The 13,304-nt window shown below is 44.1% G+C and overlaps 1 protein-coding gene across 6 annotated transcripts in view; it reads left to right on the top strand.

The window, feature by feature from the left end:
- Positions 1-13,304, top strand: part of LOC117936005 (TRAF2 and NCK-interacting protein kinase-like) — a 56,847-nt gene that overhangs the window by 40,735 nt on the left and 2,808 nt on the right. For 2 of the 6 annotated variants that reach the window (XM_034858705.1, XM_034858704.1), the window contains exons 7-20: positions 100-230; positions 328-382; positions 1,259-1,337; positions 1,449-1,624; positions 2,452-2,518; positions 2,635-2,833; positions 4,431-4,547; positions 5,380-5,466; positions 6,355-6,558; positions 6,929-7,492; positions 10,928-11,092; positions 11,373-11,642; positions 12,776-12,882; positions 13,037-13,152. In XM_034858705.1, coding sequence (XP_034714596.1) covers positions 100-230; positions 328-382; positions 1,259-1,337; positions 1,449-1,624; positions 2,452-2,518; positions 2,635-2,833; positions 4,431-4,547; positions 5,380-5,466; positions 6,355-6,558; positions 6,929-7,492; positions 10,928-11,092; positions 11,373-11,642; positions 12,776-12,882; positions 13,037-13,152 — 2,337 coding nt within the window. Of the gene's footprint in view, positions 1-99; positions 231-327; positions 383-1,258; positions 1,338-1,448; positions 1,625-2,451; positions 2,519-2,634; positions 2,834-4,430; positions 4,548-5,379; positions 5,467-6,354; positions 6,559-6,928; positions 9,373-10,927; positions 11,093-11,372; positions 11,643-12,775; positions 12,883-13,036; positions 13,153-13,304 lie in introns of those variants that run through there. The other 4 variants (XR_004654871.1, XM_034858707.1, XR_004654869.1 and 1 more) reach the window with 4 other exon arrangements.

Raw genomic sequence — 13,304 nt, 5'->3', positions numbered from 1 at the left:
ACACACACACACACACACACACACACACACACACAAACAGATTAAGTAAACTGCAGACTATAGCCTAAAGTATTGTGTTTGTGTGTATTTGCCTTGCAGTGGACTTTGGTGTTTCAGCCCAGTTGGACAGAACAGTAGGAAGGAGGAACACATTTATCGGTACGCCATATTGGATGGCACCAGAGGTCATCGCCTGTGACGAGAACCCTGAGGCCACGTACGACTTTAAGGTGCTTCAACAGCCTCCCGTCAGCTGAAGATCTTTCTGTCTGTTGTGCTTCTTGTGATCCCCCTGAGTATTAACGCACCGTGTCTCTGCCGTTTCAGAGTGATCTATGGTCGCTTGGAATCACAGCGATAGAGATGGCCGAAGGAGCACCACGTACGTACCCTGTCAATAACACACACCTCTGCCACACGTCATCTCTTAGTGCTAATCCATTAGATAACTGGAATCAGGAGTCAATTTTTCAGGCCAAAGCAGCTCATCTTTAGCCATAATTTTAATGAAGGCCAAAGAGCAGAAATCAAATTTGTTACTTGAATTACTGCTTCTTCTATTCATTTAATTTTCCATTAACTACCTTTTTTTACTGAAAGGGTACATCCACACAGTTAGGATTATGATGATCACAATTACAATTCAGTAAAAAAGCAATTTCTGGTGAAGTTTGCCCAAGCTACAGTTGGTAAGCCACCATAATAATCAAAGACATAATTTAGTTTTTTCAAGGTCAGCCTAGGAGAGCATAGTGCTGCTTTTTGGAAAATGACTTCTAACTGGATGAGAATATTACAGTGTGTGTGCTTGAAGTTTAACTCATATCCTGATTGGGATATATAGGTATGGACTCAGTAAACACAAAGTAATCACATTAAGTAGGATGAAAGCAATTGCGGAACTCACATTGTGACAAAAGACAATCTAAAAGCCATGAAAAGTAATTCTAAAATATCTTTTTTTCATCTATCATCTTATCATCGTTTTTAGCGAAACACCGGCTATACTTGACAATATGAAGTTTGCATATTAAAGATCCTAAATAACCAAATTATAGGCTCTTCAGGAGACAAGACCTGTGTGTGTGCGTGTGTGTGTGTGTGTGTGTACATCTAATTGTCTAATCTAATCAGTATTGACAGCATATATTGAGAGGAGGCTCTAGCTGGCTTTGACTATATGCCATGACAGTGTGAAGCACAATTGGATAAAAACATTCACCCTAACTCACCCATGTTTGGTACCTGCTATCCTTAGCGCTGTGTGACATGCACCCAATGAGAGCCCTCTTCCTGATCCCGCGCAACCCCCCACCCAGACTCAAGTCCAAGAAGTGGTAAGTGTGAATCCCACAACGTTATCAAAAGCAGGATAATCAGTCCAGATGATTGATGATCACTACAGTGTCTGTGTGTGTGTGTGTGTGTCTCTGTGTGTGTGGTTTCAGGTCAAAGAAGTTCCAGTCGTTCATAGAGAGCTGTCTGGTGAAGAGCCACAGCCAGAGACAGAGCACAGAGCAGCTCCTCAAACACCCGTTCATCAGAGACCTGCCCAACGAGAGGCAGATCCGCATCCAGCTGAAGGACCACATCGACCGGACCAAGAAGAAGAGAGGAGAGAGAGGTGAGGGAGAACATGTGCCGTACACGTGGATGTATGGATTTAAACGCAGATGGACATCTAGATTTACACACTCGCGGCAGGGGAGGTGGAGTGACTGATTCATTAGGTAGTTACGCTTGATAGATGGCAGCGAAAACGGTAACCCTGGATTACACACACACACACATAAAAACACACTTCTTGAAAAAAAAAGAAGAACCGCTGCAAGGGTGAGGTAATACAGTTAATACAGTAATACAGTTACAGATGCACGTACAGACGCAGATTCTCACACACATGTGCCGTCACAGCGAGGCAGGAAAGAAATGTGACAGACTTCCATTCCACTCGCCCACAACACACAGACACACACCATCTGAGTGATAAACTGACACTCGCACACAGCACTGCGCCAGTAAGAAGCACGTTAATTGCTTCAAGAAACAACATACTTCAGGGCGGACGTCGGGATGATGTATAGAAATGTCTTGTCGCTGTAGAGAGCGAGGCTTTCTCCAGCTGTCGCGTTGTCACATTCGGAGGACAGGTCTGCGTGGATGTCTCTCAGGGAGAACCGGGCCGCCCCTTCAACCGTTATGCCGTAGGCCTCTGTTTGACTAAAAGAGCTTCAAGCGGATGTTCTCCAGCTCGCTACACCCAGTAAAATTACCATTTATACTCTGATTCAAAGCGGCTAAAAGAAAGTGCCTTGAAGGAGGGAGGATCTGGGAATGCCAGAATCGTGAGCAGATTAAAAATGAACAAAGGTAGTTCAAGTGAAAAATGAAAATCGTATTTCTTCTCGATGCATTTTTATTCTTTGAGATGTTTATTTCTCTCTCGATCAGATGAGACCGAGTACGAGTACAGTGGCAGCGAGGAGGAGGATGAAGAAAGAGAAATGGGTGAACCAAGGTCAGTGTCCTCACAAATGTACAAAACAAACACACTTTTTTTTTTCTTCCCAAAACACATTTGACATCTCTTCACTAGTTCTAAATCATCCTGCCTTCTCAACGGTCCGTCCGCAGCTCCATCATCAACGTCCCCGGAGAGTCGACCCTGAGGCGGGACTTCCTGCGGCTCCAGGTGGCCAACAAGGAGCGCTCGGAAGCACAGCGGCGGCAGCAGCTGGAGCAGCTGCAGAATGAGGAGCACAAGCGCTTACTGTTGGCTGAGAGACAGAAACGCATCGAGGAACAGAAGGAGCAGAGGAGACGTCTGGAGGAGGTAAGGTGGAGGAGGTGGAGGAGGATTAACCATAACCTTTGGCCCTGATGAATGCTTGTATCTACAGCAGCTTCTATAAAAAACATTCATTAATATTAGGGTTGGGTATGGTTAGGAACTTTTATAGAGTTCACCAACTGAGCAATCTTGGCGCCCCAAATTCTTTTAATTTAACAATATATTAACATTTTAAAGTACTTAATTATTTAATAAGTAAACCTCTGTCACCTAACGCACAACTACAACATTTAACAAAAAATAACAGTTAAACTATTAACCCTTGTGGTGTCTTCCCATCAAAATTTAAAATCTTTAGAAATCGCTTTTTATCAAAGTTTTTTTTAAACTTTTTCTTACGTTTTTGTCCCTTTTTTCAACATTTTTTCAATGTTTGTCACTTTTTTGACATTTGACACTATCTTAATAACTTTAGTTATTTTAAGAATTTGTGTTCAATAAACCTCATTTATAAGAAATTATACCTAATGTTTGAGTTATAAAAGCAGAGAATAGGAATTATTTAGAATAAAATTAAAGGAACGTATGTTGATGGATAATCACAGACTGGATTATGTCAACTTTTACTATTTTGTACTATTTTGAAACCACTTCAATAATTTTTTACAAATGCTATAAAATTGAATAAGACACCCCAAAATTGATGAAAGTAAAGATTTGTACTTGCCATAGACCGTTGTGTGCAATCAATCATTTTATGTAAGAAGAACATTGATTTAAAAAAACGGGTCAGTTTGACCAAAGGACAACATGAGGGTTGACAAGTAACTACAAAATAAATTTTGAGTTGGTACGCTAACCAGAGCCTAGAGGGAAAATGTGGCATTTTAAAGGTAGCCTTCATTAACGGTTGTTAGCTAATGGTAGACTACAGAGAAATTGTGATATTTTTACGTCCATTTCGGAGCGACAGAGGGAAAATATAGTGGAACCGGGTTGCGGTGCCAAACCCTAATTAATATTTAGGTTTTAACATGCATAGCCCAATTATAAGCAGCCTTCTCTTTGGCTCTTCATGCTCTCTTCTTTTAAACACTTTAAATGCCTATTTTGCCAAATGTAACATATGCTGTCCAATTCTGGTAGTTTGAACTTACAAAACCCTTTTTATTCACCATTTGGTAAGAGGCGGCCGAAGTGAGGGAGAGGGTACCGAGACAGACAAGCACACACAGCCTCTCCCCAGTGTCCCTCTCTTAGTTCCAGAGAGCAGGCTTAGAGAAGAAAATCCTTAGCCCATAATCAGCGCGCTCTCTCTGGTTTCCCACCAGGGTTTGCCTCCAAACGCACGGCTAAGCACCATGACTCGACTCAACTAACATGACCTTTTCCACTCAGAACCAAGTGTGTGTCTTCGACCCTGCTTTTTGAGCAATACATGTGTGTTTGAGCAATCTAAGCCAAGACACAATGTAGAAGGAAGCAAATTTAGTGCAAAACAAAAAGAAAGATGATCAAAGGAGTGGACGCACCGTCCATTCCGCATGTGTGCGAGAGTCTCTGCAGAGACCGGATTTGATTGGTGTGAAAACGTTGTGTTGTGATCCTGAATCTGCTTGTGCTTGTGTTCTCCCGACAGCAGCAGCAGCGAGAGCGTGAGCTGCGGAAACAGCACGAGAGGGAACAGAGGAGGCGCTACGAGGAAATGGAGCAGCTCCGCAGAGAGGAGGAGAGGAGGCATGCAGAGAGAGAACAGGTTCATACACTTACTAAGTAGTATTGTATTAAAACACACATATTGTACGAAAACAGACAGTATGGTGCCACAGAAATGCGTTACATGATGACAACTGAAGTCCACAATCCCTCATGTGCCGTTAAACGTTCCATTTTCTTTTTATGGCAACATCTTCCTCTGTCTTTCTGAGTCACTCTGATTTTACTTGTCACCTTAAATTACCTCAGTGGCGCATTTTCCTAATGTTTTTTTGTTTTGTTTTTAGGATTTCAGTTTCAGACCCAAAGAACTCGGACATTATTAATCTGATGATGGAGTTGCGTTATGCTTTGTTTTTCTTTGTTTTTCTTTGCTTATCTTTGCGCGGCCACTTTCTTCCTCTCAGCTCCAGGATCTTAAATCAACTTTCTCTCTGATTACGCCCAGCCTTTGTTAACCATATTTCAGTCTAAATCTCATCAAATTGTATTGCAACATCTTAAATATCACAAAAGCTAAAATGCAACCAGATCAGTTACATCTTTCCTGCTTTCTTTCCCTCGTCCTCTCGTTGAACTTACTGCTGTTCTGATGTGTATTTTCTGTCTGTCCTGGTGCCTCTTTTGTCGCTCTGTTGCTCTCCTCCCACGCTTTTCAAAGGTTTTGGATAGATATAATCAAACCTCTTTTTTTTCTCTCTCTGTCTCTTTGTAACGCATTACAATTGTTCGAGTACACGGCCTCCTTAGCTTCATCTGGGTTCTGACTTGATATCTCTGTTTTTCTCTGTCTTTTTGTTTTTGGATGTTTAGATTTCCAGATTTTTCTTACTCTGTCTATTTCTATCTTCCTGTGCCGACACGCTGCTCAGGAGTATATCCGTAGGCAGCTGGAAGAGGAACAGAGGCAGTTAGAGATTCTCCAGCAGCAGCTACTGCAGGAACAGGCATTACTGATGGTAACCATAGCCCTCCCACGTGCTACCACTGCTCCCCATCTGTGCTGTGTGGCCCCCTATCCCCACTGCATGCACCCGAGCGTCAGTTTCAACAATTCCCCACAGGCCGTAAAATATGTTTTGTCAGCCCCAGTCATGTAGGCCCACACAAAGTGAGAACATTTTAGAGAAAATAGGACATTAGTATTTTTCTCAGAGGGTTTCTCTCACTGCCCCAGTCTTATGTAGGGCAAAGATTTTTTGTTTTATTAGCGCAGGGAATTCACAGTATGTCTTGTAGTACATGTTCACGGCTACTTGCATCCTATTTGAAGATCACTGATTTAAAGGAGAACATGAAAGGAAACCTTTTTGAGATCCAACCCATGCCAACTCCAGAGACCACAGCAATGACATCACCCAACAAAACCCAGGGATGTGGCATGGCCTGAAAAATGGCATCTTCCCCTTCACTCGCTACTGCTATCCTTCCTGCCTCCATCCCTCCTTCCATCTCAGTACCTACCTTCCCTTCTCCTTCCTCTAATTTGCCAAAGCGTCATGTCCGGGAACTTTCTACTCCGCGTTATGCATCGTCAGCCTCACAATCGTAATTATCATTGCAAAAGTGTGTGTTCATGTTCCATATACAGTAAAGGATTCAATATTTATGTTTCTCTGTTCTGTTTGGCATGATTACATTAACGCATGGCTCAAACCTGACATTAGAACCAGGCTTGTGTCACACAATAATTACTCACCTGTTTTGGTGTGGATCTCTGTGTGTCTTTCTCTACCTCTTCCCAATCCTCTTTGCCCTTCTCTTAATTTTCCTTCCTTTCTCTTCTCCAATCTGTCTCTCATCGTTTACATTCTCCCTATACCCTTCCTGTCGCTCTCTCCCGCCAGGAGTACAAACGTAAGCAGATAGAGGAGCAGCGGCAGGCGGAGAGGCTCCAGAGGCAGCTCCAGCAGGAGAGAGCCTACCTGGTGTCTCTACAGCAGCAACAGCAGCAGCAGCAGCAGCAGGAGGGAAGGCAAGCAGAGAAGAAGCCGCTTTACCACTACAAAGATATTATCAATCCTAATGACAAGCCTGCCTGGGCTAAAGAGGTAAGTCACAACATGCATGATATACAAAGACATGCATGCAATCATAACTTTGTGATGAGTTGTTTTCTAAGAAGTGAGGAAAAGTACCAGCTTTGAGGAAGGTAGTGTATTAAAAACGTGTCTGCATGTTTCGGTGATGATCCTGGAATTGTTTTTTAAATTAATCTCTGGTGTATTTTAAACAAACCCAGTGGCCTGCTTTTGATCATTTCTTATTCAGCAGGTTACTAGAAGCAGCGGTCCTGTGGGAGACCTTTTTGAATCTGAAGATATTTGAGAATTAACGCTGCTGCTTTGATAATCACAGTGTGAAGTCTCCTTCTGTGTGTGTTTGTTTTGTTGCTTACCCTCCTCTGACTTTGGCTCCTAGGTTTCCAAGCAGCAGCATGTTCAGGGTAACCCGCCGTGCTCCAAACTACGACATCACCGGTCATTCAACCAACCGGCGTCATCCCCTGGCTCAAGGGGTGCTCAAGCCCCCAAGCGAACCCAGTCCCATGGTGCCCAGTTCCTCCACACCCACCTCCCCCATATCCGTATTTCACTAGACAGCGAAGAACCGCTAGATCCAGGGCTCAAGCAGGAGATAAGTCAGCAGGTCAGAGAGTTTAGGGCTCAGAAACTCCATCAAAGGGGCCGCAGCCCGGGGCCTGTCCAGAAACACAACCAGGCCCCTGGCCAAGGGCCCAGTGAGGGACCTAGTAAGAGTCATAAAGAGAATTTTGGTCAAGGGCCAGTCAGCCAGTCTAATCCAGCACCAAACCCTTATCCTCTGGGGCCTAGCAATCACAACGATAAGCCCAAAGACAGGCATCTCTCGGCTGCCAGTCAGGGGCTAATGTCCCCGGGACTTCAACCTCATCCTCAGTCCCCAGGAAAAATCCAGAGGCCTAAGTCAGGATCCAAACCCGTTCCCATCACTGCGCTCAAACCGGTTAGTGGTCGTTGCAGGTCCCATTCACCTTGCTGTCGAATAGATGTAGACATAGAACAGGGGTATCGTGGAGGGTGGGGGAAAGAGATGAGGCAAGCTGTCAGCAACAAGGACCTTATGGTGCCCTCGGACTGGGACGTCACAGCATTTGACCCCTTCTCTCAATCCTACCCTGACAGCTTACTCCAGTCCGACCCACCTAGACGCAGGAGCTCCTACTCACCTGCCTCCAGTTGTTTTCTTCAAGTCCCTGAAACCAATTGTTTCCGTTCCCCTCCTTCTAATAAGGACAGACAGGGAAGGTTTAGGGGGCAGAATGGAAGCCATAGCGGCTCTCTGTGTGACCTCACAGCTTCTGCCCCAGCAAGCATACTTAGACAGAACCTGGCTGATGGCAGACAAATGAGTAGTTGCTCCTCTGACCGCTTGTCAGCCATCTCTCAAACCACTCCAGCTCCTTGGTTTGACCTTTCTCCTCGCACCTCTCCACAAATCTCCCCCTCGTCCTCAGGCTCATGGTCCGATTTTAGCTTTTCCCCTCCATGTGCCAGTTCCCCTCCATTCTCTTCTGACATCACTGTGGCCAATATGCCCAACAAATTCTCTCCACCTTCCGGTACCCACATCAACCTGCCCAACAAGGCCTCCTTCCCTGCGCCTAGCCCCCACTGCTCCCCGCATGGCTCTCCCTTTGGATCCCAGACTCAGATCTGCATCAGATCTGGTGTTGGGTGCTAGACCCTTGTCCAAAGCACTCATGTATAGGAACACACACACAAAGTTTTGTACTTCTAAATTTGTGACTGAATTAATGCATTCCCTCGCCCAAATCCTACCCTTAACCATAACAGCTACATGCTGAACCTTGAGCCCTTATCCAATTGTTGTACCTTCTGTTGCCTGCAGTACAGGTTGATTCCACATAAAGAGGTTGGTACACCCATTTAGTTTGTGTCTGCTTAGTCTAGCATTGCCAGACCTATCGCCACAGTGCTAAGTCAGCGCTGGAGTAAAGTCTGGCTACACAACGCATACATTCTGGAACAGAAGAAACAACTCCGGCTTGTTGCATTTCTCTTAACCAATCACAGTTGTCTTGAGCGGCACCAAGCCCAGGGTGCAGTGACGGTGCATCTCCGAAATTGTCTTGTGAAGGAAGTTGTTGCTCTGAAATGGCTAACTCCCTGCAAAAGAAAATGCCACATATAAATATTAAATTAGGTTAGCTGTTCTGCTGATTTGCTGTTTTACTTACGCCAGACCTGACAAATCAGGATGTCATCTGACTTTATCCTGGCAGTGTACTTCCATTGCTCCAGACTAGTGTCTGCTTCAATATATGAAAAACTAAAGATTTTACTTTTAATTAACAAAAGGCAAAATTACAAGCGTTTCCAAATCTGGCTACAAATCAAAACATCTATTGCATCTTAACCCAAGCCTAACCCTAAAACCAAGTCTAAACCCCCAAACAGCCCATTGTCAAATATGTCCTCACTTTTCAGATAACAGCCACTCTCAATGTCCAAAAGTCAAAATAGTCCTCACAAATATAGAAGTACAAATATAAATTATAAAAATATAGATGTACATACATATATTAACATACAACAAAGAAGTATAGCTACTTTTATCTCTATTTTAATTCTACTGGGACTGTGATCCAGAGGAGAGGTGCTGATATTTAGAGGCAGTTTCTAATATCACCCTGACCCATAGGTATCTTAGTGAACCATAGACCTGCCCCAACCCCTCCACCCTGCAAGCCACCTTGTCACCCTTATCCCCCAGTGTCCCACAAAGCACCATGGCAAGCCCGCTCCTAGCCATATTCTTGTTGATGTCATCGGGGAAACCCACCCAACTCATCTTCTTTTTAGGTCAGTCTGCCAGTCAATCAAACCCCGGCTTGGTGATGGGTGCTGGCCAAGTGGTGGTGGGATCCTCAGAGGATGCCGTCTGTCCTCAGTCTGCTCTCCTTCCTAATCTTCTTCTGTGTCCTTTCTTAGTATAGCAGCAACAATTAACTTCCTCTGACACTCTTTTTTAACCTCTAAGAATATCTGCCATGGTAGAAAGAGCGTTTGGGTGGTATGGGCTGGAGTTGAACCCAAACACTTGATACAAATAGAATGAAGATTTAAGCAGCACTACCCAAACGGTTCTTTCATCTGTAAACACATATTCTTATGGTAATCTCTCTGTCTTTTTTAAGTTCAGTTGATGTTTATGCTAACCTTGATCGCGTACTGCTTCCACAGATTAAACTCCACTCGGATCACAGCAGTGTTTCTCCTGAATCACAGAATATTTCCTTCCCATTGGTTCTTTGTACTTAGCTCCTGTTTGTCGACGATTCTTTCCTTCATCAGTAGTCGTCTTTTATTTGAAGTGAACAACTAACAAAGTATTTGCCACGTTTTCTGCTGCCGGGTGAAACATATTTGTCTCACTGTAGTTGACTTCCAAGCAGGCAACTAACAAAGATTTGAGGAATGACACAGTATTGCACAGTTGTTCTGACCCAGGTCATAATCTTGATAAATCCTACTAGATTATGAGCTCATGTGGAATTATAGAAAGCCTCCCAAAGGGGATAGCTCTCATTGCACATGGATGTTTACCTGCGGGCTATTGACACTATGCCCTGCTGAGCCACGACTCAATCCTTCACCAACCGTTGAGTAGATTGTTTAGATTCCAAAAGTGTGATGTGGGCACTCTGGGAGCATTTCTCCAAGCCTTCTCTCACTGCACAGTAGTTAATCTGAAAATCTGATTACACTGGTAGGAAGGAGCTTTCTGCCTTCCTCACTCACAGATATTTGGTGATTGTTGCCATTGACGCTTGCACTCACACAAGTCAGTGGAAACAGTCACTCAGGCTGTTATGGAAATATGAAACAGGGGTTTTGTGTGTGTATGTGCACACAGCCTTCACACATACTCAAATCTATGTTTTTGGTTTGAATGACCTTTCAACACAGCCATCAGACACTCTTAATTCCAAACTGTATGTGGGACATGGAGACACACGTACACAACAACTAGATGGGGGAGGAATCAAAGAGGAGAATCTGATTGGAGGTGGTGGGATAAACAACCAAAACACTGTGTGGCCCTCTCAACCTGCCAGACCAGATTCTAGATATTCCTTTGAGGGTTTCCTCGGAAGTAGGGGTTTGCTTCTTGTGTGTGTTTTTTCACAGAGAGACGGTTGAGACAAAAAACAAGTTCAACTAAGTTTCTGAGAGCAGCAGATTTATCATTAATCATAAATCAGGCAGGCAGGTAAAGGAAACGGGATGTTAAGATTGTCTGGTGGTTTGTAGGTGTGCATGTGGGAGGGGAGCGAGGCCCACAGTGGGCCGAGCGTGGTGATTGGTCGTGCTGTGTGCTTGGCTGTGACTGATAGTGGTGTGTAACCTATCCCAGGTGGAGGAGCGATCTAAGCTGAACAGACAGAGCTCCCCAGCCCTCCAGCACAAAGTGTCCAACCGCATCTCCGACCCCTCCCTCCCTCCCCGCTCCGAGTCCTTCAGCAACGTGGGCATGCAGCCCGCCCGCACCCCACCCACCCACCGCTCCGTTGAACCACAGGTGTGTGTGTGTGTGTGTACGTGTGTGGAAAAGGAGGCTTGTGAATGTTTGTTGTGTTTTATAGTGAACAGTTTTATACAAAAAATAAATAAACACAATCCACTTTGCTTCTTGTTAACTTCCTTTAAAAGTCAATCTTTTTCTTTCACTTCTCTATCTACCTCCTTACTGTCTGTTCCATCTCTATATTTTCTTTCTGCCATTAATTGTCGTTCACCTTTTCATCTCCACACCCACCACCCTCAACTGGTCTTTTTCTCTCTCTCTCTCCGTCCTACAGATGGCTCACCTGATTCCAGTGAAGACCCACTCCGGCTCCATGTCCGGCTCTCAGTCTCTGCAGGACCAGTCAGGATCATCACTGAGTGAGGGCGTCAGCGTGGGCTCCCCCAGGCCCGAGATGCCCCGCCAGAACTCAGACCCCACTTCTGACACCCCGGGACCCCCGCAGCGCATCACAGGCAGGGAGGAACGGGAGCGAGAACGGGACAGAGACAGGGATCGGGACAGGACCGCCTGGCTGAGAGATGAGGACATAATCCCGCCCAAGGTAGGAGAATTACAATCACAAAAGAAGACACTGGTGATGTGTTTTCTGGTACAAGAAATTTTCATCTGTCTAACTTGTTAGAGGAAACAAACCTCATCGTGCAAATCATCTTTCAGTGCTGATGATTTTTTCATTCGTTTGGTTACGATGGGCTTGATGTATGACTTTGCACACAATGTTGCCCTCTCTAATAAAATGAGGACTGGACTTGTGTTGAAACCACAACAAATGCACAGTTTTGCAACAATGAATCAACTTTTGCAAGGCTTGGAAATCTCTTGGCCCCTCACGATTCGATTCCACTCAGAGGCCAACAACTCGATTCTAAACTGATTATCAATGCATCTCGATGTAACAATTATTTATGTACAGTTCCATGTGTGATTTTTAAAAATTTGCATGTAAATCTGAGTTTGTTACTCAGAGTTTGCTAATCACTTCCTAGACAAAGCAGCCAGACAAAGCTTAGATTTGGACATATACAGTATTTGTTTTTATGAGATGTTGTCTACTGAGGTTTCAGTAGTCAATCCATGCTTAAGCCTTAAAAATGCTTGGGAAAGTCACCTTCTCTTAAATTAATCTTCCATGTCAGAAGCTGAGTCATGTTTCAAGGTGGAGAATTGGCTTCTTACAACATGAAACATGAGGTGGTCAGATGTAATGTGAAAAAGTAGATCAACAGCCTATATGTATTTTGCCTAATTATTTTATGTATGTCTCATTAGTCCATGTGTATGTATCCAAAATTATAATTTTTTCCCTTTTGGCCATTTTAGTGTTTTTCTTTACTGTGCTGCCTAAAGTGCCTGGTTGTTGTCCACTATTCCATCTTTTTTCAGTCACTCTGTTTTATGATTTGTACTTGTCTGGAGACATTAATGTTTTTTAAATCAACACAAACAAAAAATACTATTATTAACTATAATTATTATAGAGAGAATCACAATGCATCTAAGAATCGATTATTTTTCCCATCCCTACTGGATTAAGATAATAAAGAAGGGTAGGTTGATAGATAGATAGATAGATAGATAGATAGATAGAACGTTTGAACTTTTTGCTATGGAACAAAAAGTCAAGCCGGTACAGCATTGGTGACCTACTTTCTGTGTGTCTTTCCGTGTGTCCAGGTCCCACAGAGGACCATTTCCATCTCCCCAGCCTTGGTCAGGAAGAACTCCCCTAATGGAGGAGTGGTTCTGGGCCCTCGCACAGGTTCTCAACTCATACGAGCCAGGTAAAGCTCGTATTAGCACGTTGCCTATTGTTTTCTAAAGTTTATTCAAACACAGCACTTCTAAAATGCATACGTCTGCTTTATATACTGTAACTATGCGTTATAATATTATTAGTACTAGTGTGAGAGTGAAACTGTTTTCCACCTGTTTCAGTAACCCAGATCTGCGGCGCTCCGAGCTCTCTCTGGACGCCATGCTGCAAAGAACTTCCTCCAACTCGTCATCCTCCTCCTCCCCTTCGTCTCAGGGTGGCTCAGCGGAGAGGAGAGGTACGAAAACTCACACAGAAACTCTGAAAGCCACAAATCTGTTTAGCCACAAATCTCTTTAGGATATGGATATATTAGTGTACACTCACCGGCCACTTTATTAGGTACCCCATGCTAGTAACGGGTTGGACCCCCTTTTGCCTTCAGAACTG

This window comes from Etheostoma cragini, chromosome 20, assembly GCF_013103735.1.
Source record: "Etheostoma cragini isolate CJK2018 chromosome 20, CSU_Ecrag_1.0, whole genome shotgun sequence".
In the NCBI taxonomy this organism is placed as follows: Eukaryota; Metazoa; Chordata; class Actinopteri; order Perciformes; family Percidae; genus Etheostoma; species Etheostoma cragini.
The sequence above is the reverse complement of the archived record's forward strand: the minus strand, read 5'-3'. Positions and strand labels throughout refer to the sequence as shown.